Genomic DNA, 26,505 nt, shown 5'->3' on the forward strand with positions numbered 1-26,505 from the left:
GGCTACGGGTACTATGAGACCCCTGGGCTACGGGTACTATGAGACCCCTGGGCAACGGGTACTATGAGACCCCTGGACTACGGGTACTATGAGACCCCTGGGCTACGGGTACTGTGAGATCCCTGGGCTACGGGTACTGTGAGATCCCTGGGCTACGGGTACTATGAGATCCATGGGCTACGGGTACTATGAGACCCCTGGGCTACGGGTACTATGAGATCCCTGGGCTACGGGTACTATGTGATCCCTGGGCTGCGGGTACTATGAGATCCCTGGGCTACGGGTACTATGAGATCCCTGGGGTACGGGTACTATGAGACCCCTGGGCTACGGGTACTATAAGACCCCTTGGCTACGGGTACTATGAGATCCCTGGGCTACGGGTACTATGAGACCCATGGGCTACAAGTACTATGAGACCCCTGGGCTACGGGAACTATGAGACCCCTGGGCTACGGGTACTATGAGATCCCTGGGCTACGGGTACTATGAGACCCCTGGGCTACGGGTACTATGAGATCCCTGGGCTACGGGTACTGTGAGATCCCTGGGCTACGGGTATTATGAGATCCCTGGGCTACGGGTACTATGAGACCCCTGGGGTACGGGTACTATGAGATCCCTGGGCTACGGGTACTATGTGATCCCTGGGCTGCGGGTACTATGAGATCCCTGGGCTACGGGTACTATGAGATCCCTGGGCTACGGGTACTGTGAGATCCCTGGGCTACGGGTACTAGGAGATCCCTGGGCTACGGGTACTATGAGACCCCTGGGCTACGGGTACTATGAGATCCCTGGGCTACGGGTGCTATGTGATCCCTGGGCTGCGGGTACTATGAGATCCCTGGGCTACGGGTACTATGAGATCCCTGGGGTACGGGTACTATGAGACCCCTGGGCTACGGGTACTATAAGACCCCTTGGCTACGGGTACTATGAGATCCCTGGGCTACGGGTACTATGAGACCCATGGGCTACAGGTACTATGAGACCTCTGGGCTACGGGAACTATGAGACCCCTGGGCTACGGGTACTATGAGATCCCTGGGCTACGGGTACTATGAGACCCCTGGGCTACGGGTACTATGAGATCCCTGGGCTACGGGTACTGTGAGATCCCTGGGCTACGGGTACTATGAGATCCCTGGGCTACGGGTACTATGAGACCCCTGGGCTACGGGTACTATAAGACCCCTTGGCTACGGGTACTATGAGATCCCTGGGCTACGGGTACTATGAGACCCCTGGGCTACAGGTACTATGAGACCCCTGGGCTACGGGAACTATGAGACCCCTGGGCTACGGGTAATATGAGATCCCTGGGCTACGGGTACTATGAGACCCTTGGGCTACGGGTACTATGAGATCCCTGGGCTACGGGTACTGTGAGATCCCTGGGCTACGGGTACTATGAGATCCCTGGGCTACGGGTACTATGAGACCCCTGGGCTACGGGTACTATGAGATCCCTGGGCTACGGGTACTATGTGATCCCTCTGCTGCGAGTGCTATGAGATACCTGGGCTACGGGTACTATGAGATCCCTGGGCTACGGGTACTATGAGACCCCTGGGCTACGGGTACTATAAGACCCCTTGCTACGGGTACTATGAGATCCCTGGGCTACGGGTACTATGAGACCCCTGGGCTACAGGTACTATGAGACCCCTGGGCTACAGGTACTATGAGACCCCTGGGCTACGGGTACTATGAGACCCCTGGGCTACAAGTACTATGAGACCCCTGGGCTACGGGTACTATGAGACCCCTGGGCTACGGGTACAATGAGATCCCTGGGCTACGGGTACTATGAGACCCCTGGGCTACGGGTACTATGAGACTCCTGGGCTACAGGTACTATGAGACCCCTGGGCTACGGGAACTATGAGACCCCTGGGCTACGAGTAATATGAGATCCCTGGGCTACGGGTACTGTGAGATCCCTGGGCTACGGGTACTATGAGATCCCTGGGCTACGGGTACTATGAGACCCCTGGGCTACGGGTACTATGAGATCCCTGGGCTACGGGTACTATGTGATCCCTGGGCTGCGAGTACTATGAGATCCCTGGGCTACCGGTACTATCAGATCCCTTTGCTACGGTTACTATGAGACCCCTGGGCTACGGGTACTATAAGACCCCTTGGCTACGGGTACTATGAGATCCCTGGGCTACGGGTACTATGAGACCCCTGGGCTACAGGTACTATGAGACCCCTGGGCTACAGGTACTATGAGACCCCTGGGCTACGGGTACTATGAGACCCCTGGGCTACGGGTACTATGAGACCCCTGGGCTACGGGTACTATGAGACCCCTGGGCTACGGGTACTATGAGACCCCTAGGCTACGGGTACTATGAGACCCCTGGGCTACGGGTACTATGAGACCCCAGGACTACGGGTACTATGAGACCCCTGGGCTACGGGAACTATGAGACCCCTGGACTACGGGTACTATGAGACCCCTGGGCGACGGGTGCTATGAGATCCCTGGGCTACGGGTACTGTGAGATCCCTGGGCTACGGGTACTATGAGATCCCTGGGCTACGGGTACTATGAGACCCCAGGGCTACGGGTACTATGAGATCCCTGGGCTACGGGTACTATGTGATCCTTGAGCTGCGGGTACTATGAGATCCCTGGGCTACGGGTACTATGAGATCCTTGGGCTACGGGTACTATGAGACCCCTGGGCTACGGGTACTATAAGACCCCTTGGCTACGGGTACTATGAGATCCCTGGGCTACGGGTACTATGAGACCCATGGGCTACAGGTACTATGAGACCCCTGGGCTACGGGAACTATGAGACCCCTGGGCTACGGGTACTATGAGATCCCTGGCCTACGGGTACTATGAGACCCCTGGCTACGGGTAATATGAGATCCCTGGGCTACGGGTACTGTGAGATCCCTGGGCTACGGGTACTATGAGACCCATGGGCTACAGGTACTATGAGACCCCTGGGCTACGGGAACTATGAGACCCCTGGGCTACGGGTACTATGAGATCCCTGGCCTACGGGTACTATGAGACCCCTGGGCTACGGGTAATATGAGATCCCTGGGCTACGGGTACTGTGAGATCCCTGGGCTACGGGTACTATGAAACCCCTGGGCTACAAATACTATGAGACCCCTGGGCTACAGGTACTATGAGACCCCTTGGCTACGGGTACTATGAGACCCCTGGGCTACTGGTACTATGAGACCCCTGGGCTACGGGTACTATGAGACCCCTGGGCTACGGGTACTATGAGACCCCTAGGCTACGGGTACTATGAGACCCCTGGGCTACGGGTACTATGAGACCCCTGGACTACGGGTACTATGAGACCCCTGGGCTACGGGAACTATGAGACCCCTGGACTACGGGTACTATGAGACCCCTGGGCTACGGGTGCTATGAGATCCCTGGGCTACGGGTACTGTGAGATCCCTGGGCTACGGGTACTATGAGATCCCTGGGCTACGGGTACTATGAGACCCCAGGGCTACGGGTATTATGAGATCCCTGGGCTACGGGTACTATGTGATCCTTGAGCTGCGGGTACTATGAGATCCCTGGGCTACGGGTACTATGAGATCCTTGGGCTACGGGTACTATGAGACCCCTGGGCTACGGGTACTATAAGACCCCTTGGCTACGGGTACTATGAGATCCCTGTGCTACGGGTACTATGAGACCCATGGGCTACAGGTACTATGAGACCCCTGGGCTACGGGAACTATGAGACCCCTGGGCTACGGGTACTATGAGATCCCTGGCCTACGGGTACTATGAGACCCCTGGGCTGCGGGTAATATGAGATCCCTGGGCTACGGGTACTGTGAGATCCCTGGGCTACGGGTACTGTGAGATCCCTGGGCTACGGGTACTATGAGACCCCTGGGCTACGGGTACTATAAGACCCCTTGGCTACGGGTACTATGAGATCCCTGGGCTACGGGTACTATGAGACCCCTGGGCTACGGGTACTATGAGACCCCTGGGCTACGGGTACTATGAGACCCCTGGGCTACGGGTACTATGAGACCCCTGGGCTACGGGTACTATGAGACCCCTGGGCTACGGGTACTATGAGACCCCTGGGCTACGGGTACTATGAGACCCCTGGGCTACGGGTACTATGAGACCAATGGGCTACGGGTACTATGAGATCCCTTGGCTACGGGGAACTATGAGACCCCTGGGCTACTGGTACTTTGAGATCCCTGGGCTACGAGTACTATGAGACCCCTGGGCTACGGGTACTATGAGATCCCTGGGCTACGGGTACTATGAGATCCCTGGGCTACGGGTACTATGAGACCCATGGGCTACGGGTACTATGAGATCCCTGGGCTAAGGGTACTATGAGACCCCTGAGCTACAGATACTATCAGACCCCTGGGCTACGGGTACTATGAGACCCCTGGGCTACGGGTACTATGAGACCCCTGGGCTACGGGTACTATGAGATCCCTGGGCTACGGGTACTATGAGACCCCTGGGCTACGGGTACTATGAGACCCCTGGGCTACGGGTACTATGAGACCCCTGGGCTACAGGTACTATGAGACCCCTGGGCTACGGGTACTATGAGACCCCTGGGCTACGGGTACTATGAGACCCCTGGGCTACGGGTACTATGAGACCCCTGGGCTACGGGTACTATGAGACCCCTGGGCTACGGGTACTATGAGATCCCTGGGCTACGGGTACTATGAGACCCCTGGGCTACGGGTACTATGAGATCCCTGGGCTACGGGTACTATGAGACCCCTGGGCTACGGGTACTATGAGACCCCTGGGCTACGGGTACTATGAGATCCCTTGGCTACGGGGAACTATGAGACCCCTGGGCTACTGGTACTATGAGATCCCTGGGCTACGAGTACTATGAGACCCCTGGGCTACGGGTACTATGAGATCCCTGGGCTACGGGTACTATGAGATCCCTGGGCTACGGGTACTATGAGACCCATGGGCTACGGGTACTATGAGATCCCTGGGCTAAGGGTACTATGAGACCCCTGAGCTACAGGTACTATCAGACCCCTGGGCTACGGGTACTATGAGACCCCTGGGCTACGGGTACTATGAGACCCCTGGGCTACGGGTACTATGAGATCCCTGGGCTACGGGTACTATGAGACCCCTGGGCTACGGGTACTATGAGATCCCTGGGCTACAGGTACTATGAGACCCTTGGGCTACAGGTACTATGAGACCCCTGGGCTACAGGTTCTATGAGACCCCTGGTCTACAGGTACTATGAGACCCCTGGGCTACAGGTACTATGAGACCCCTGGGCTACAGGTACTATGAGACCCCTGGGCTACGGGTACTATGAGATCCCTGGGCTACGGGTACTTTGAGACCCCTGGGCTACGGGTACTATGAGATCCCTGGGCTACGGGTACTATGAGACCCCTGGGCTACAGGTACTATGAGACCCCTGGGCTAGAGGTACTCTGAGACCCCTGGGCTACAGGTACTATGAGATCCCTGGGCTACGGGTACTATGAGACCTTTGGGCTACAGGTACTATGAGACCTTTGGGCTACAGGTACTATGAGACCCCTGGGCTACGGGTACTATGAGACCCCTGGGCTACAGGTACTATGAGACCCCTGGGCTACAGGTACTATGAGACCCCTGGGCTACGGGTACTATGAGACCCCTGGGCTACAGGTACTATGAGACCCCTGGGCTACAGGTACTATGAGACCCCTGGCTACGGGTACTATGAGACCCCTGGGCTACAGGTACTATGAGACCCCTGGGCTACAGGTACTATGAGACCCCTGGGCTACAGGTACTATGAGATCCCTGGGCTACGGGTACTATGAGACCCCTGGGCTACAGGTACTATGAGACCCCTGGGCTACAGGTACTATGAGACCCCTGGGCTACAGGTACTATGAGACCCCTGGGCTACGGTACTATGAGACCCCTGGGCTACAGGTTCTATGTGACCCGGGGGTACGGGTACTATGAGACCCCTGGGCTACAGGTACTATGAGACCCCTGGGCTACGGGTACTATTAGACCCCTTGGCTACAGGCACTATGAGACCCCTGGGCTACGGGTACTATGAGACCCCTGGGCTACAGGTACTTTGAGACCCCTGGCCTACGGGTACTATGAGATCCCTGGGCTACGGGTACTATGAGACCCCTTGGCTACGGGTACTATGAGACCCTTGGGCTACAGGTACTATGAGACCCCTGGGCTACGGGTACTATGAGACCTCTGGGCTACGGGTACTATGAGACCCCTGTGCTACAGGTACTATGAGACCCCTGGCTACGGGTGCTATGAGATCCCTGGGCTACGGGTACTATGAGACCCCTGGGCTACGGATACTATGAGACCCCTGGGCTACAGGTACTATGAGACCCCTGGGCTATGGGTACTATGAGACCCCTGGGCTACAGGTACTATGTGACCCCTGGGCTACGGGTACTATGAGACCCCTGGGCTACAGGTACTATGAGACCCCTGGGCTACGGGTACTATGAGACCCCTGGACTACAGGTACTATGTGGCCCCTGGGCTACGGGTACTATGAGACCCCTGTGCTACAGGTACTATTAGACCCCTGGGCTACTGGTACTATGAGACCCCTGGGCTACAGGTACTATGAGACCCCTGGGCTACGGGTACTATGAGACCCCTGGGCTACGGGTACTATGAGACCCCTGGGCTACGGGTACTATGAGACCCCTGGGCTACGGGTACTATGAGACCCCTGGGCTACGGGTACTATGAGACCCCTGGGCTACGGGTACTATGAGACCCCTGGGCTACGGGTACTATGAGACCCCTGGGCTACGGGTACTATGAGACCCCTGGGCTACGGGTACTATGAGACCCCTGGGCTACGGGTACTATGAGACCCCTGGGCTACGGGTACTATGAGACCCCTGGGCTACAGGTACTATGAGACCCCTGGGCTACGGGTACTATGAGACCCCTGGGCTACGGGTACTATGAGACCCCTGGGCTACGGGTACTATGAGACCCCTGAGCTACGGGTACTATGTGACCCCTGGGCTACGGGTACTATGAGACCCCTGGGCTACGGGTACTATGAGACCCCTGGGCTACGGGTACTATGTGACCCCTGGGCTACAGGTACTCTGAGACCCCTGGGCTACAGGTACTATGTGACCCCTGGGCTACGGGTACTATGTGACCCCTGGGCTACGGGTACTATGTGACCCCTGGGCTACGGGTACTATGTGACCCCTGGGCTACGGGTACTATGTGACCCCTGGGCTACGGGTACTATGTGACCCCTGGGCTACGGGTACTATGTGACCCCTGGGCTACGGGTACTATGAGACCCCTGGGCTACGGGTACTATGTGACCCCTGGGCTACGGGTACTATGTGACCCCTGGGCTACGGGTACTATGTGACCCCTGGGCTACGGGTACTATGTGACCCCTGGGCTACAGGTACTATGTGACCCCTGGGCTACGGGTACTATGTGACCCCTGGGCTACGGGTACTATGTGACCCCTGGGCTACGGGTACTATGTGACCCCTGGGATACGGGTACTATGAGACCCCTGGGCTACAGGTACTATGTGACCCCTGGGCTACGGGTACTATGAGACCCCTGGGCTACAGGTACTATGAGACCCCTGGGCTACGGGTACTATGAGACCCCTGGGCTACGGGTACTATGAGATCCCTGGGGTACAGGTACTATGTGACCCCTGGGCTACGGGTACTATGTGACCCCTGGGCTACAGGTACTATGTGACCCCTGGGCTACAGGTACTATGTGACCCCTGGGCTACAGGTACTATGTGACCCCTGGGCTACGGGTACTATGTGACCCCTGGGCTACAGGTACTATGTGACCCCTGGGCTACAGGTACTATGAGACCCCTGGGCTACGGGTACTATGAGACCCCTGGGCTACGGGTACTATGAGATCCCTGGGCTACAGGTACTATGTGACCCCTGGGCTACGGGTACTATGAGACCCCTGGGCTACGGGTACTATGAGACCCCTGGGCTACAGGTACTATGAGACCCCTGGGCTACAGGTATTATGAGACCCCTGGGCTACGGGTACTATGAGATCCCTGGGCTACAGGTACTATGTGACCCCTGGGCTACGGGTAGTATGTGACCCCTGGGCTACGGGTACTATGTGACCCCTGGGCTACGGGTACTATGAGACCCCTGGGCTACGGGTACTATGAGACTCCTGGGCTACAGGTACTATGAGACCCCTGGGCTACGGGTACTATGTGACCCCTGGGCTACGGGTACTATGTGACCCCTGGGCTACAGGTACTATGTGACCCCTGGGCTACGGGTACTATGTGACCCCTGGGCTACAGGTACTATGTGACCCCAAGTGTTATTTTCAAAAGGAGAAAAAATTAAAGAAATATTACCTTGAGTTTTACAAGGTCAACCACAACTAAAATTTAAACATTTGCTTTGTCTAATTTCTGGAAACATCAGTAAACTGTAAATTGATGAGAACACCTTTGGAGGCCCTCCAGCTGGCGGAGGCCCTCCAGCTGGCGGAGGCCCTCCAGCTGGCGGAGACCCTCCAGCTGGCGGAGACCCTCCAGCTGGCGGAGGCCCTCCAGCTGGCGGAGGCCCTCCAGCTGGCGGAGGCCCTCCAGCTGGCGGAGACCCTCCAGCTGGCGGAGGCCCTCCAGCTGGCGGAGGCCCTCCAGCTGGCGGAGACCCTCCAGCTGGCGGAGGCCCTCCAGCTGGCGGAGGCCCTCCAGCTGGCGGAGGCCCTCCAGCTGGCGGAGGCCCTCCAGCTGGCGGAGGCCCTCCAGCTGGCGGAGGCCCTCCAGCTGGCGGAGGCCCTCCAGCTGGCGGAGGCCCTCCAGCTGGCGGAGGCCCTCCAGCTGGCGGAGGCCCTCCAGCTGGCGGAGACCCTCCAGCTGGCGGAGGCCCTCCAGCTGGCGGAGGCCCTCCAGCTGGCGGAGGCCCTCCAGCTGGCGGAGGCCCTCCAGCTGGCGGAGACCCTCCAGCTGGTGGAGACCCTCCAGCTGGCGGAGGCCCTCCAGCTGGCGGAGGCCCTCCAGCTGGCGGAGGCCCTCCAGCTGGCGGAGACCCTCCAGCTGGCGGAGGCCCTCCAGCTGGCGGAGGCCCTCCAGCTGGCGGAGGCCCTCCAGCTGGCGGAGGCCCTCCAGCTGGCGGAGGCCCTCCAGCTGGCGGAGACCCTCCAGCTGGCGGAGGCCCTCCAGCTGGCCCTCCAGCTGGCGGAGGCCCTCCAGCTGGCGGAGGCCCTCCAGCTGGCGGAGGCCCGCCAGCTGGCGGAGGCCCTCCAGCTGGCGGAGACCCTCCAGCTGGCGGAGGCCCTCCAGCTGGCGGAGGCCCTCCAGCTGGCGGAGGCCCTCCAGCTGGCGGAGGCCCTCCAGACCCTCCAGCTGGCGGAGGCCCTCCAGCTGGCGGAGGCCCTCCAGCTGGCGGAGGCCCTCCAGCTGGCGGAGGCCCTCCAGCTGGCGGGCCCTCCAGCTGGCGGAGGCCCTCCAGCTGGCGGAGGCCCTCCAGCTGGCGGAGGCCCTCCAGCTGGCGGAGGCCCTCCAGCTGGCGGAGGCCCTCCAGCTGGCGGAGGCCCTCCAGCTGGCGGAGGCCCTCCAGCTGGCGGAGGCCCTCCAGCTGGCGGAGGCCCTCCAGCTGGCGGAGACCCTCCAGCTGGCGGAGGCCCTCCAGCTGGCGGAGGCCCTCCAGCTGGCGGAGGCCCTCCAGCTGGCGGAGACCCTCCAGCTGGTGGAGACCCTCCAGCTGGCGGAGGCCCTCCAGCTGGCGGAGGCCCTCGAGCTGGCGGAGGCCCTCCAGCTGGCGGAGGCCCTCCAGCTGGCGGAGGCCCTCCAGCTGGCGGAGACCCTCCAGCTGGCGGAGGCCCTCCAGCTGGCGGAGGCCCTCCAGCTGGCGGAGGCCCTCCAGCTGGCGGAGGCCCTCCAGCTGGCGGAGGCCCTCCAGCTGGCGGAGGCCCTCCAGCTGGCGGAGACCCTCCAGCTGGCGGAGGCCCTCCAGCTGGCGGAGGCCCTCCAGCTGGCGGAGGCCCTCCAGCTGGCGGAGGCCCTCCAGCTGGCGGAGGCCCTCCAGCTGGCGGAGGCCCTCCAGCTGGCGGAGGCCCTCCAGCTGGCGGAGGCCCTCCAGCTGGCGGAGACCCTCCAGCTGGCGGAGACCCTCCAGCTGGCGGAGGCCCTCCAGCTGGCGGAGGCCCTCCAGCTGGCGGAGACCCTCCAGCTGGCGGAGACCCTCCAGCTGGCGGAGGCCCTCCAGCTGGCGGAGACCCTCCAGCTGGCGGAGACCCTCCAGCTGGCGGAGACCCTCCAGCTGGCGGAGACCCTCCAGCTGGCGGAGGCCCTCCAGCTGGCGGAGGCCCTCCAGCTGGCGGAGGCCCTCCAGCTGGCGGAGGCCCTCCAGCTGGCGGAGACCCTCCAGCTGGCGGAGACCCTCCAGCTGGCGGAGACCCTCCAGCTGGCGGAGACCCTCCAGCTGGCGGAGGCCCTCCAGCTGGCGGAGGCCCTCCAGCTGGCGGAGACCCTCCAGCTGGCGGAGGCCCTCCAGCTGGCGGAGGCCCTCCAGCTGGCGGAGGCCCTCCAGCTGGCGGAGACCCTCCAGCTGGCGGAGGCCCTCCAGCTGGCGGAGACCCTCCAGCTGGCGGAGACCCTCCAGCTGGCGGAGACCCTCCAGCTGGCGGAGACCCTCCAGCTGGCGGAGACCCTCCAGCTGGCGGAGACCCTCCAGCTGAGACCCTCCAGCTGGCGGAGACCCTCCAGCTGGCGGAGACCCTCCAGCTGGCGGAGACCCTCCAGCTGGCGGAGGCCCTCCAGCTGGCGGAGGCCCTCCAGCTGGTGGAGACCCTCCAGCTGGCGGAGGCCCTCCAGCTGGCGGAGGCCCTCCAGCTTTCGGAGACCCTCCAGCTGGTGGAGACCCTCCAGCTGGCGGAGACCCTCCAGCTGGAGTCGTGCATCTCAGCACCTCGAGGCTCACTGTGTACAAAACTGTAAATTGGTGCCGCGGGAAGACGGGGGAGTTGATTTCCACTATGTTAGATCTTACTAATCATGGTGAAAACGTCCTAGCTATTCATGTGGGAACTGATGGTCCTGGTGGTCCACGTGGGCCATGTTGTCCAGGTGGACTTGGAACTAGAGGTCCTGGCGGTCCAGGTGGTCCAGGTGGTTCAGGTGGGCCAGGTGGTCCAGGTGGACTTGGAACTGGAGGTTTTGGCGGTCCAGGTGGTCTAGGTGGTCCAGGTGGTTCTGGAACTGATGGTCCTGGTGGTCCAGGTGGACCAGGTGGTCCAGGTGGACTTGGAACTGGAGGTCCTGGCGGTCCAGGTGGTCCAGGTGGTCCAGGTGGTTCTGGAACTGATTGTCCTGGTGGTCCAGGGGGGCCAGGTGGTCCATGTGGACTTGGAACTGGAGGTTCTGGCGGTCCAGGAGGTCCAGGTGGTTCTGGAACTTATGGTCCTGGTGGTCCAGGTGGTCCAGGTGGTCCAGGTGGTCCAGGTGGACTTGGAACTGGAGGTTCTGGCGGTCCAGGTGGTCCAGGTGGTCCGGGTGGTCCAGGTGGTCCAGGTGGTCCAGGTGGCTCTGGAGCTGATGGTCCTGGTGGTCCAGGTGGGCCAGGTGGTCCAGGTGGACTTGGAACTGGAGGTCCTGGCGGTCCAGGTGGTCCAGGTGGTCCAGGTGAACCAGGTGATCCATCATGTCCTGATGATCCATTTCGTCCAGTAGGTCCAGTAGGACCAATATCTCCTTTAGGTCCAGCATCTCCAGTAGGACCAACATCTCCTTTAGGTCCAGCATCTCCACTAGGACCAATATCTCCTTTAGGACCAGCATCTCCAGTAGGACCAATATCTCCTTTAGGTCCAGCATCTCCGGTAGCACCAGTATCTCCTTTAGGTCCAGCATCTCCAGTAGGACCAATAACTCCTTTAGGTCCAGTATCTCCGGTAGGACCAATATCTCCTTTAGGTCCAGCATCTCCAGTAGGACCAATATCTCCTTTAGGTCCAGTATCTCCAGTATCTCCTTTAGGTCCAGCATCTCCAGTAGGACCAATATCTCCTTTAGGTCCAGTATCTCCAGTATCTCCTTTAGGTCCAGCATCTCCAGTAGGACCAACATCTCCTTTAGGTCCAGTATCTCCAGTAGAGCCAATATCTCCTTTAGGTCCAGCATCTCCAGTAGGACCAATATCTCCTTTAGGTCCAGCATCTCCGGTAGGACCAAAATCTCCTTTAGGTCCAGTATCTCCAGTATCTCCTTTTGGTCCAGCATCTCCAGTAGGACCAATATCTCCTTTAGGTCCAGCATCTCCAGTAGGACCAACATCTCCTTTAGGTCCAGAATCTCCAGTACCTCCTTTAGGTCCAGTATCTCCAGTAGGACCAATATCTCCTTTAGGTCCAGTATCTCCAGTATCTCCTTTAGGTCCAGCATCTCCAGTAGGACCAATATCTCCTTTAAGTCCAGTATCTCCAGTATCTCCTTTAGGTCCAGCATCTCCAGTAGGACCAATATCTCCTTTAGGTCCAGTATCTCCAGTAGGACCAATATCTCCTTTAGATCCAGTATCTCCAGTAGGACCAATATCTCCTTTAGGTCCAGCATCTCCAGTAGGACCAGTATCTCCTTTAGGTCCAATATCTCCAGTGTCTCCTTTAGGTCCAGCATCTCCAGTAGGACCAATATCTCCTTTAGGTCCAGCATCTCCGGTAGGACCAATATCTCCTTTAGGTCCAGTATCTCCAGTATCTCCTTTAGGTCCAGCATCTCCAGTAGGACCAATATCTCCTTTAGGTCCACTTTCTCCAGTATCTCCTTTAGGTCCAACATCTCCAGTAAGACCAATATCTCCTTTAGGTCCAGTATCTCCATTATCTCCTTTAGGTCCAGCATCTCCAATAGGACCAATATCTCCTTTAGGTCCAGCATCTCCAGTAGGACCAATATCTCCTTTAGGTCCAGTATCTCCAGTAGGACCAATATCTCCTTTAGGTCCAGCATCTCCAGTAGGACCAACATCTCCTTTAGGTCCAGTATCTCCAGTAGGACCAATATCTCCTTTAGGTCCAGAATCTCCAGTAGGACCAATATCTCCTTTAGGTCCAGTTTCTCCAGTATCTCCTTTAGGTCCAGCATCTCCAGTAGGACCAACATCTCCTTTAGGTCCAGCATTTCCAGTAGGACCAATATCTCCTTGAGGTCCAGTATCTCCAGTATCTCCTTTAGGTCCAGCATCTCCAGTAGGACCAATATCTCCTTTAGGTCCAGTATCTCCAGTTTCTCCTTTTGGTCCAGCATCTCCAGTAGGACCAATATCTCCTTTAGGTCCAGCATCTCCAGTAGGACCAATATCTCCTTTAGGTCCAGTATCTCCAGTATCTCCTTTAGGTCCAGCATCTCCAGTAGGACCAATATCTCCTTTAGGTCCAGTATCTCCAGTATCTCCTTTAGGTCCAGCATCTCCAGTAGGACCAATATCTCCTTTAGGTCCAGTATCTCCAGTAGGACCAACATCTCCTTCAGGTCCAGTATCTCCAGTAGGACCAATATCTCCTTTAGGTCCAGCCTCTCCAGTAGGGCCAATATCTCCTTTAGGTCCAGTATCTCCAGTATCTCCTTTAGGTCCAGCATCTCCAGAAGGACCAATATCTCCTTTAAGTCCAGCATCTCCAGTAGGGCCAATATCTCCTTTAGGTCCAGTATCCCCAGTATCACCTTTAGGTCCACCAGCTCCAATAGGACCAATATCTCCTTTAGGTCCAGTATCTCCAGTAGGACCAATATCTCCTTTAGGTCCAGTATCTCCAGTAGGACCAATATCTCCTTTAGGTCCAGCATCTCCAGTAGGACCAATATCTCCTTTAGGTCCAGTATCTCCAGTATCGCCTTTAGGTCCAGTATCTCCAGTAGGACCAATATCTCCTTTAGGTCCAGCAGCTCCAGTAGGACCAATATCTCCTTTAGGTCCAGTATCTCCAGTATCTCCTTTACGTCCAGCATCTCCAGTAGGACCAATATCTCCTTTAGGTCCAGTATCTCCAGTAATACCAATATCTCCTTTAGGTCCATTATCTCCAGTAGGACCAATATTTCCTTTAGGTCCAGTATCTCCAGTTTCTCCTTTAGGTCCAGCATCTCCAGTAGGACCAATATCTCCTTTAGGTCCGGTATCTCCAGTAGGACCAATATCTCCTTTAGGTCCAGTGTCTCCAGTGTCTCCTTTAGGTCCAGCATCTCCAGTAGGACCAATATCTCCTTTAGGCCCAGTATCTCCAATAGGACCATTATCTCCTTTATGTCCAGTATCTCCTTTAGGTCCAGCATCTCCAGTGGGACCAATATCTCCTTTAGGTCCAGTATCTCCAGTAGCACCAATATCTCCTTTAGGTCCAGTATCTCCAGTATCTCCTTTAGGTCCAGTATCTCCAGTAGGACCAACATCTCCTTTAGGTCCAGTATCTCCAGTAGGACCAATATCTCCTTTAGGTCCAGCATCTCCAGTAGGACCAATATCTCCTTTAGGTCCAGTGTCTCCAGTAGGACCAATATCTCCTTTAGGTCCAGCATCTCCAGTAGGACCAATATCTCCTTTAGGTCCAGTATCGCCGGTAGGACCAATATCTCCTTTAGGTCCAGTATCTCCAGTATCTCCTTTAGGTCCAGTATCTCCAGTATCTCCTTTAGGTCCAGCATCTCCAGTAGAACCAATATCCCCTTTAGGTCCAGTATCTCCAGTAGGACCAATATCTCCTTTAGGTCCAGTATTTCCAGAATCTCCTTTAGGTCCAGCATCGCCAGTAGGTCCAGTATCTCCTTTAGGTCCAGTATCTCCAGTATCTCCTTTAGGTCCAGCATCTCCAGTAGGCCCAATATCTCCTTTAGGTCCAGCATCTCCAGTAGGACCAGTATCTCCTTTAGGCCCAGTATCTCCATTATCTCCTTTAGGTCCAGCATCTCCAGTATAACCAATGTCTCCTTTAGGTCCAGTATCTCCAGTGGGACCAATATCTCCTTTAGGTCCAGTATCTCCAGTGTCTCCTTTAGGTCCAGCATCTCCAGTAGGACCAATATCTCCTTTAGGCCCAGCATCTCCAGTAGGACCAATATCTCCTATAGGCCCAGTATCTCCAGTAGGACCAATATCTCCTTTAGGTCCAGTATCTCCAGTAGGACCAATATCTCCTTTAGGTCCAGTATCTCCAGTAGGACCAGTATCTCCTTTAGGGCCTGTATCTCCAGCATCTCCTCTAGGTCCAGTATCTCCAGTATCTCCTTTTGGTCCAGTATCTCCAATATCTCCTTTAGGTCCAGAATTTCCAGTATCTCCTTTAGGTCCAGTATCTCCAGTATCTCCTTTAGGACCAGCATCTCCAGTAGAACCAGTATCTCCTTTAGGTCCAGTATCTCCAGTATCTCCTTTAGATCCAGTATTTCCAGTATCTCCTTTAGGTCCAGCATTTCCAGTAGGACCAATATCTCCTTTAGCTCCAGCATCTCCAGTAGGTCCAGTATCTCCTTTAGGTCCAGTATCTCCAGTATCTCCTTTAGGTCCAGTATCTCCAGTATCTCCTTTAGGTCCAGCATCTCCAGTAGGACCAGTATCTCCTTTAGGTCCAGCATCTCCAATATCTCCTTTAGGTCCAGTATCTCCAGTATCTCCTTTAGGTCCAGCATCCCCAGCATCTCCTTTAGGTCCTGTATCTCCAGTATCTCCTTTAGGTCCAATATCACCAGTATCTCCTTTAGGGCCAGTATCTCCAGTATCTCCTTTAGTTCCAGCATCTCCAGTATCTCCTTTAGGTCCAGCATCTCCAGTAGGACCAACATCTCCTTTATGTCCAGTAACTCCAGTATCTCCTTTAGGCCCAGTATCTCCAGTATCTCCTTTAGGTCCAGTATCTCCAGTATCTCCTTTAGGTCCAGCATCTCCATTATCTCCTTTAGGTCCAGCATCTCCGGTATCTCCTTTTGGTCCAGTATCTCCAGTATCTCCTTTAGCTCCAGGATCTCCAGTATCTCCTTTAGGTCCAGTATCTCCAGTATCTCCTTTAGGTCCAGTATCTCCAGTGGGACCAATATCCCCTTTAGGTCCACTATCTCCAGCATCTCCTTTAGGTCCAGTATCTCCAGTAAGACCAGTATCTCCTTTAGGTCCAGTATCTCCAGTATCTCCTTTAGGTCCACTATCTCCAGTATCTCCTTTAGGTCCAGTATCTCCAGTAAGACCAGTATCTCCTTTAGGTCCAGTATCCCCAGTATCTCCTTTAGGTCCAGTATCTCCAGTATCTCCTTTAGGTCCAGTAACTCCAGAAAGACCAGTATCTCCTTTAGGTCCAGTATCTCCAGAATCTCCTTTAGGTCCAGTATCTCCAGTATCTCCTTTAGGTCCAGTATCTCCAGTATCTCCTCTAGGTCCAGTATCTCCAGTATCTCCTTTACGTCCAGTATGTCCAATATCTCCTTTAGGTCCAGTATCTCCAGTATCGCCTTTAGGTCCAGTATCTCCAGTAGGACCTGTATCTCCTTTAGGTCCAGTATCTCCAGTATCTCCTTTAGGTCCAGTATCTCCAGTATCTCCTGTAGGTCCAGTATCTCCAGTATCTCCTTTAGGTCCGGTATCTCCAGTATCTCCTTTAGGTCCAGTATCTCCTGTATCTCCTTTAGGTCCAGTATCTCCAGTATCTCCTTGAGGCCCAGCGTCTCCATTATTTCCTTTAGGTCCAATATCTCCAGTATCTCCTTTGGGTCCAGTATCTCCAGTCGGACCAATATCTCCTTTAGATCCAGTATCTCCAGTATTTCCTTTAGGTCCAGTATCTCCAGTAGGACCAATATCTCCTTTAGGTCCAGCATCTCCAATACCTCCTTTGGGTCCAGTATCTCCAGTAGGACCAATATCTCCTTTAGGTCCAGCATCTCCGGTAGGACCAGTATCTCCTTTAGGTCCAGTATCTCCAGTATCTCCTTTAGTTCCAGCATCTCCAGTAGGACCAGTATCTCCTTTAGGTCCAGTATCTCCAGTATCTCCTTTAAGACCAGTATCTCCAGTATCTCCTTTAGGTCCAGTATCTCCAGTATCTCCTTTAGGTCCAGTATCTCCAATATCTCCTTTAGGTCCAGTATCTCCAGTAGGACCAGTATCTCCTCTTTGTCCAGCATCTCCAGTAGGACCAGTATCTCCTTTAGGTCCAGCATCTCCAGTAGGACCAATGTCTCCTTTAGGTCCAGCATCTCCAGTATCTCCTTTAGGTCCAGTATCTCCAGCAGAACCAGTATCTCCTCTAGGTCCAGCATCTCCAGTATGACCAGTATCTCCTTTAGGTCCAGTATCTCCAGCATCTCCTTTAGGCCCAATATCTCCAGTACCTCCTTTAGGTCCAGTATCTCCAGTATCTCCTTTAGGTCCAGTATCTCCAGTATATCCTCTAGGTCCAGCATCTCCAGTAGGACCAGTATCTCCTTTAGGTCCCATATCTCCAGTATCTCCTTTAGGTCCATTGTCTCCAGTATCTCCTTTAAGTCCAGTATCTCCAGTATCTCCTTTAGGTCCAGTATCTCCAGTATCTCCTTTAGGTCCTGTATCTCCAGTATCTCCTTTAGGTCCAGTATCTCCAGTATCTCCTTTAGGTCCAGTATCTCCAGTATCTCCTCTAGGTCCAGCATCTCCAGTAGGACCAGTATCTCCTTTTGGTCCAGTATCTCCAGTATCTCCTTTAGGTCCATTATCTCCAGTAGGACCAATATCTCCTTTAGGTCCAGTATGTCCAGTATCTCCTTTATGTCCGGTATCTCCAGTATCTCCTTTAGGTCCAGTATCTCCAGTATCTCCTTTAGGTCCAGTGTCTCCGGTAGGTCCAGTATCTCCTCTAGGTCCAGCATCTCCAGTAAGACCAGTATCTCCTTTAGGTCCAGTATCTCCAGTATCTCCTTTAGATCCAGTATCTCCAATATCTCCTTTAGGTCCAGTATCTCCAGTAGGACCAGTATCTCCTCTAGGTCCAGCATCTCCAGTAGGTCCAGTATCTCCTTTAGGTCCAGCATCTCCAGTAAGACCAGTATCTCCTTTAGGTCCAGTATCTCCAGTGTCTCCTTTAGGTCCAGTATCTCCAGTATCTCCTTTAGGTCCAGCATCTCCAGTATGACCAGTATCTCCTTTAGGTCCAGTATCTCCAGTATTTCCTTTAGGTCCAGTATCTCCAGTAGGACCAGTATCTCCTTTAGGTCCAGCATCTCCATTATTTCCTCTAGGTCCAGTATCTCCAGTAGGACCACTATCTCCTTTAGGTCCAGTATCTCCAGTATCTCCTTTAGGTCCGTTATCTCCAGTATCTCCTTTAATTCCAGTATCTCCAGTATCTCCTTTAGGTCCAGTATCTCCAGTAGGACCAGTATCTCCTTTAGGTCCAGTGTCTCCAGTAAGACCAGTATATCCTGTAGGTCCAGTATCTCCAGTAGGACCAGTATCTCCGGTAGGTCCAGTATCTCCAGTAGGACCAGTATCTCCTTTAGGTCCAGTAGGACCAGTATCTCCAGTAGGACCGCCAGGTCCAGGTGGACCGTCAGGTCCAAGAGGACCGTCAGGTCCAAGTGGACCCTCGGCTCCAGGAGGACCAGTATCACCCTTAGGTCCAGAAGGACCAGTATCACCTTTAGGTCCAGGAGGACCATCAAGCCCTGGAGGGCCAGGACCACCATCAACCCCAGGAGGGCCAGAATCACCCTCATTTCCTGGAGGACCTTGATTACCCTGAGGTCCCTTCATTCCAGGCGGTCCAGCACTTCCATTTTTCCCAGGAACGCCAGGAACACCTGGAGAGCCCTTCATTCCAGGTGGACCTGGAGGACCAATATCATCATCTGGTCTAGGACCATAAGCATCTGGAGGTCCTGGAGGCTTTGACGATCCTAAGTTAGAACTATCGCCAGTGCTTGAAGGATCACTTTCTTTACCTGAAACAACAAAAAAATAACTTGCAAGTTTTGAGGGCTGACAGGTATTGTACTAGATAAAAAAAAATCTATGGCTTTTTCTCCTTTTTTTAACTTTGAGCAATAATAGTATCAGGAGGACCTTTTCAACTGTAAGTGATAAATGTGAGTTAAATGGAAGGAATGGAATTGAACTAATTACTTGAAAATCCCCCATAAATGTTGCGAACAAGGAACAACTGAAGAAAATTCAGCGAGACCTGAACGTATGAAGGAAATTCAGTTTTCAGGCCACATAATTTCCTAATTTAAATATGTTGAGCAGATACATAATTTTCTCTGAAGAAGATATGAAGCCACTCATATATATATATATATATATATATATATATATATATATATATATATATATATATATATATATATATATATATATATATATATATATATATATATATATATATATATATACCACCGATTGTACTGCCATCTGGGTCATGTCATATATTTTCAAATTTTTAATTGGGAAGACATGTTAGATAACGTTCACAACATTCCATCATCCCACAGCCTCTCTTCTACTTGTTCGGTTTCCCTGCTACTGCACGTGATGTACCTAAATTTCTTGGCCTTTTGTTTGTCAGAAGTCATGAGTCTCGCATCATACTGGTGAAAACTATATGCCTTAAAGCTTTATCCCATATTTCTTAGAGAGAGCTGATGAACAAATGGTTCTTTGTCTTTACTCAGCCCTGATCTTATCTAAGCTAGACTACAGAAATCAAGTATATTCTTCAGTTTCCTCAGCTACTTTTAATATATTTAATGTCAATCTTCATCAACTATTGTTTCTAACTGCATTTCGAATTTCCCAGCTGAAAAGTTGTAAACAGAAGCTAGTATCATTTCTTTGAACATGGGATGATCATTTCTTTACTCACTTTGTTTGGTTCTATGACCTTCACAGTTCCATCACATTCAGAATAATCATAGATGTCACTAAGATTAGTTCATATATTTACTGCATCCCTTAATCTTCCCTTCCTAATTCTGGCAGTCTCATATCGTACTTTACCTCCATCCTTAGAAAGTTCTAATGATTCAGGTTGATTCCTTCCCTTTTCATATCCACATTCATATATGCTGTGAAGTTGCATTCCCTCTGTAACTTGAACACTTTCAATCACATTCTCATACTACTGCAGTGTACTCTGATGGTTCAATATCCCCAAATGGAGTTGGGTATGAGGCTTTTTTCCAAGATTGGGTAATTCAAGGATATATACTAGAATCGGCCAGGTTGTTACAGCAGAGTTATGTTCAGTATAGGCCTCTTATCATATATATTGTAACTATGACCACCTCTTAACTCATTGTTTTAGAATCCCAAAGTACATTACAGTTATCTAGAAATTTAACTCCCCACATTCCATTGTACTTTCATGTTTAATTCTCCCCTATAAATATAATAATAATCCTTTGTACTTTGTGTATGGTCAGTGGTCAGTACGCTGAGGTCAGTGGTCAGTACGCTGAGGTCAGTGGTCACCTGCGGTCATACCTGCCTAAGCTCTTGGGAGTTAGCGTGGGGTGTTACCAAGCCCCATGGCTTGTTGTAGTGTTTTAGAATCTCAGGTTCAAGTGTTGAAGAAGGAGGTTCTACTACTTCAGGAGGAAAATAGGAGGCTGAAGCTTCACCTCGATGAGTTTGGTAGGGAGTGTGAGAAGGATTTAGCTGGTAAGGAGGAAATGGTCACTAGCACTGATAGTGGCAGCCGCTTTAAGTGGCAAGTGGTTCACAGTTCAGGAAGAAGGAAGATAAGGAGGGTTAACAGAGATGTGAAGGTAGGAAATCGATTCTCTGTTCTCCAGGACGAGTGCACTTCAGTGGTTACTGAGGTTGTAGGTACCACTGATTCCCCTGCCAATCAAGGTAAGAAATTTTAATAGTAGGAGATTCTCAGGTAAGTTATATGGATCATGCTTTTTGTAACAGGGACAGAAAGGTCAGACAGAGGGTGTGCCTTCCAGGAGCTGGTGGATAATATTATGTCAGGTAATGGGAACAAGCCCATTATCTGTCTTAGTGCTGGGGGTAATGACATTGGGAAGGGCAGGAGAGAGGAGCTGCTGGATAAGTACAGGTCAGCCATATAAGTAGTTAGGTCTAAGGGAGGGATCTCAGTCATATGTAGCATCTTGCCTAGAAAGGGAGTGGGCAATGAATGGATGTCTAGGGCAATTGATATAAATTGCTGGCTGGACAGGTACTGCAAGGAACTTGCAATCCCATTCTTAGATAACTGGGACCTATTCATTGGCAAACGTGATATGTATGCAAGGGATGGGGTTCATCTCTCTGGGGATGGAGTGGTTGCATTAGCCAATTCGATTGAGAGGGTAATTGATGACTTGTCTAGGAATTTAAACTGATAGATTACAGAGGTATGGGTGTTTGTGAGAAACAATCAGGCTGCAGCATTAGGGTTAAAAACAGCAGTTATTACCGGGATACCTCAGGGATATGTTTAAAAGACAATATTCAAAATAAAGTTGCAGTAATGGCAAATCAATTGATCAACAAACAAAGAGAGATAGTAGAGGGCAACGAGTGACTAGCTCCCTTAAGGTTTACTATACAAATAGTAGGAGTCTAAGAAATAAAATAGATGAGCTAAGATTACTTGCAAGTGTAGGTAATAAAGATATTATTGGTATAACAGAGACCTGGTTCAACCTGAAAGTTAGATAAATGCCTTATGAATGCAACATACATGGTTATAAACTATTCCACACTGATAGGGTCAACAGGAAGGGTGGTGGTGTGGCGATGTATGTCAGAGAAAATTTAAATTGTTGTCTTAGATATGATATAAGATTAGAAACATCGAACACAGAATCTGTTTGGCTACAGTTTCTCGAGGGTCGTGACAAATTAATTTTGGGTGTGATTTATAGGCCCCCAAACCTTGATAGGGAGTGCATTAAGCTGTTATGGGATGAAATTCATAAGGCATCTAGATATGAAAATGTTGTGATAATGGGAGATTTTAACTTTAGACAAATTGATTGGAACAATATGACAGGAAATCTTGAGTCTAGTGACTTTCTTGATACGGTTCAGGATTGCTTTTTAGAACAGGTTGTGACAGAACCAACTAGAGGCAACAATCTGCTTGACTTGGTTCTTGCCAACAAAGAATCACTAATTAATAATCTTGAGGATAATGATGAGCTTGGAGAAAGCGATCACAAATCACTTAGTTTCAATATATCATGGAATTACCCAGATAACTGCAATCAAATCTCTGTCCATTTGTCAATATTAAACTGCATCTGCCACTTCTCCGACACAGGTGATAGCCAAGAAATGAGTGAGATACTAAAGTCCCAATTTGGCTCGTTGTTCAGCGATCCACTACCCAGACTAAGGGTCGACAATCCAAATGAATTCTTCATGAACGAGACCCAAAATTTGGTCATCTCAAAAATCTCTGATATTATCCTTACACCACAAGACTTTGAAAAGGCAATAAATGATATGCCCATGCACTCTGCCCCAGGCCGAGACTTATGGAACTCCGGGTTCATCAAGAATTGCAAGAAGCCCCTGTCACGTGCCTTCAGCATTCTATGGAGAGGGAGCATGGACACAGTGGTCATCTCACTCTCACTAAAAACAACAGACATAGCCCACACTCTACAAAGGTGACAGTAAAGCAATTGCAAAGAACTACAGACCAATAGCACTAACTTCCCATATCATAAAAATCTTTGAAAGGGTTCTAAGAAGCAAGATCTCCAACCACCTACATACCCATCAATTACATAACTCAGGACAACACGGGTTTAGAGCATGTCTCTCCTGCCTGTCCCAGCTACTGGACCACTATGACAAGGTCCTGGATGCTATATAGGATAAACAAAATGCAGATGTAGTATACACAGACTTTGCAAAAGCCTTCGACAAGTGTGATTACTGTGTAATAGCGCACAAAATGCGTGATAAAGGAATAACAGGAAAAGTTAGTAGATGTATCTATAACTTCCTGACAAATAAAACACAAAGAGTAATAGTAAACAGAGTAAAGTCTGAGGCAGCTACAGTGAAAGCTCTGTTCCACAAGGCACAGTACTCGCTCCCATCCTGTTCCTCATCCTCATATCTGACACAGACAGAGATGTAAGCCACAGCACCGTGTCTTCCTTTGCGGATGACACCCATGACAGTGACCTCCATCGAAGACACCGCAAGTCTCCAAGCGGACATCAACCAAATCTTCAAATGGGCCACTCAAAACAATATGAAGTTCAATGAAGAGAAATTTCATCTACTCAGACATGGAAAACTTGGGGAAACTAAAAGTGTATTAAGGTATACAACAAATTCTAACCATATAATAGAGCTAAAAAGTAATGTGAAGGACCTGGGAGTGATAATGTCAGAGGATCTCGCCTTCAAAGACCACAACAATGTATCTACCGCATCTTCTAGAAGAATGATAGGATGGATAATGAGAACCTTCAAAACTAGGGGCACCAAGCCCATGATGATTCTCTACAAATTGCTTTTTCTCTCTAGGCTGAAATACTTCAGTACACGAACTGCTCCCTTCAAGGCAGGTGAAACTGCTGACCTGGAGAGTGTACAAATAACTTTCACGGCACACATATGTACAATAAAGCACCTGAGTTACTGGGAAAGGTTGAAGACCTTTGATTTGTATACCCTGGAATGCAGGCGAGAGATATACATGATAATATACGCTTGGAAAATCACTCCCTCGGCAGGAGATGCAACATTCCCCCAATGGAAAGCACGGGTGCCACGAGTACATTGAGAGACAACACAATATGTGTCAGGGGCCCAAGACTCTTTAACTGCCTCCCAGCATACATAAGGGGGATTAACAATAGACCCCTGGCTGTTTTCAAGAAGGCGCTGTACAGGCACCTAAAGTCAGTACCTGACCAGCCGGGCTGTGGTTCGTACGTCAATTTGCGAGCGGCCAGCAGTAACAGCCTGATTGATCAGTCCCTGATCCATAACGAGGCCTGATCTCAGACCGGGCAGTGGGGATGTTGACCCCCCGAAACCCTGGCTCCAGGTTGCGTTGTTCACCATCCGTCCCAAACAAAAGATAACCTAATTTTACCACATATTTTCTCTTAACTTCCTCATGAAGCCTCTATATTCTGTTTTTTTTTACTAAATACTATATTTATCAGCATACTCACAGCATTTTTTTCCTCTTCGGCATTTGCCTTTAACTCTCTCGCAATTTCTTCTTCTGGACAAGCACAATCCACCACTCGGACTGCAACTCTGCTTCGTAAGTTTGCCTTTGTAACGTTTTTTCTTCGGTTTCTCTTTTTGTTTCTTCTGCCCGTTCGAAACCTTGCGAATTATCTTACTGCGTCTATTCCCCCGTTTGTGAATTCCATTCTTAATTTTTCTCATTCTTTTGGTTTTAAATATCTTTACGTTGTCGTCGTCTGTTGAAATGAAGAATGTAAACATTAGAAAATAGTCATGGTAGGGGATAATTATCAGTCTGGACAAAATAATAAGTAGAATTTCTCAAAGATCATTCCTGGAACCTGTATTATTGATAATAAATGTTGCTAAAATAGCACCGGACATGGAATAATCTTGAGCAAGGAGAGTGGGGGTGTTGACCCATGTGATGGACGCCTTGGGTAGTCTCACACCACACTGTTTATAAATTGGTCTCTCTAACGATTACCTTAAATCAGTATATCTAGCAGCCAGCTCTGTACAATATTTATTTTAATGTAAACATCTCCTTCACCTAGGGATTCCCCTTTCTGTCTTTTACATTATAAATTATTCACTGTGGATATATCTGAATGAAAGAAGCAACATGGGGATCCTAATTAATTGGAATCTTTGCGAGGCATTGTAAGCTTCTCCCAAAGTAAATTATTATCATAAAATGTCAGAAAAAAGAATTGAACTCTTATAATTCCTTATAGTAATAATGATCTACAATTTTTGTTTAGCATTGTTATGTCTCATACAATCAGTTCTGGATTGCATATGCAACAATTTTTTTCATATAAAATATCAAAGATTTCGTCTGTCTTTAAGAGTGAACACTAAACATAATGCTAAATCCTCACCTTGTCTTGTAGTGAGGCAGCAGACTTCGTCCTCTTTCCTACAGTCATGTTGAGAACTGACGTTACATTGTTGTTGAGGGAGACAGAGTCCACCAGCCTCCAGGCAGTCACTCTCAGACACCTTCACAAACATTAACATCTCTTTTAATCCTTAAAGCTTACCCTACTTTATATTGGTAATATTTCTTTATAGCGAGAGCAAAATTTATCCTTCAGAGTGTGAAATGTCAGAGATTTATATTTTTGCTCTCAAAGGAGAGGTTATTACTCTAAGTAAAGTTATTATCTTAACTGAATAATTACTGCATCAAGTACAGAACCTTCGTGTTTAAAACTTATTTTCAGGAAATTATTCTTTCATAATTCAGTGTTTTGAGTTGTGAACTAATATAGTTTGAGAAAGATATTAACACAGTTGTGAATGGATCATAAAACCCAAGAGTTAATAACACTTTTTAAATAACGAAATCCATTGATAAATAAGACAAACTTAAAAGATAAAGAAGTGAATCATACTTAAACACATTACGAAATGCAGATGTGAGCAAGAATAGTTAAATAAAACAGCAGTCTCCAAGATGAAGAATCAGACAAATGGGTAACAACTGAGTATCTTTAATATAGACATTTCGCCATCCAGTGACTTCATCACTCCAACACGAGGACACGATGTGAAGTCTGTACAACTATATACAAAACATGAGATGTTGCTTATGTGTTTAATAGTTGATGTTGTCGGTGTTGTCTACCATTCATATACAGCTGCTACCTCCAATTTTAAAGTTATCATGACATTAAGAGGCACGTCAATTCCCCTGTTTTCTAATATGTTATTTTCCCCCTGTAATCTACCTTGTCAATAATTACTATCGCATTTGCTTTGTCTGTTTCGTAAGGTGAAGTCCAGGATCTTTACTTAATTCATGGTATAACTTAATAAATCTTTGAGGACAATTGTGTTGTGGAAGTCTGAGCTGTTCTCTGACCTCTACAACAATAGACAATAGTCGCATAAACTATAATAGTCCTGCATATTATAGTTTGATGCTGTGGGGGGAAGGGTGATAATGTTCACTGAGGTTTGAGGTTGTGGGTGGAGGGGTGGCAAGTTATCACTGAGGTTTGAGGTTGTGGGTGGAGGAGTGGCAAGTTATCACTGAGGTTTGAGGTTGTGGGTGGAGGGGTGGCAAGTTATCACTGAAGTTTGAGGTTGTGGGTGGAGGGGTGGCAAGTTATCAATGAGGTTTGAGGTTGTGGGTGGAGGAGTGGCAAGTTATCACTGAGGTTTGAGGTTGTGGGTGGACGGGTGGCAAGTTATCACTGAGGTTTGAGGTTATGGGTGGAGGGGTGCCAAGTTATCACTGAGGTTTGAGGTTATGGGTGGAGGGGTGGCAAGTATCACTGAAGTTTGAGGTTATGGGTG

At 50.8% G+C, this 26,505-nt stretch overlaps 1 protein-coding gene across 1 annotated transcript in view; it reads right to left on the reverse strand.

The window, feature by feature from the left end:
• Positions 1-11,457: 11,457 nt before the first annotated feature.
• Positions 11,458-26,505, reverse strand: part of LOC138855410 (collagen alpha-1(IV) chain-like) — a 46,306-nt gene continuing 31,258 nt past the window's right edge. Inside the window, exons 2-4 of the mRNA XM_070104649.1 lie at positions 25,083-25,203; positions 24,177-24,434; positions 11,458-18,959 (exon numbers count right to left, since the gene is read on the reverse strand). Of these exons, the coding sequence (XP_069960750.1) occupies positions 11,458-18,959; positions 24,177-24,434; positions 25,083-25,203 (7,881 nt within the window). The remainder of the gene's footprint in view (positions 18,960-24,176; positions 24,435-25,082; positions 25,204-26,505) is intronic.

Source organism: Cherax quadricarinatus, chromosome 5, assembly GCF_038502225.1.
Source record: "Cherax quadricarinatus isolate ZL_2023a chromosome 5, ASM3850222v1, whole genome shotgun sequence".
Classification (NCBI taxonomy): Eukaryota; Metazoa; Arthropoda; class Malacostraca; order Decapoda; family Parastacidae; genus Cherax; species Cherax quadricarinatus.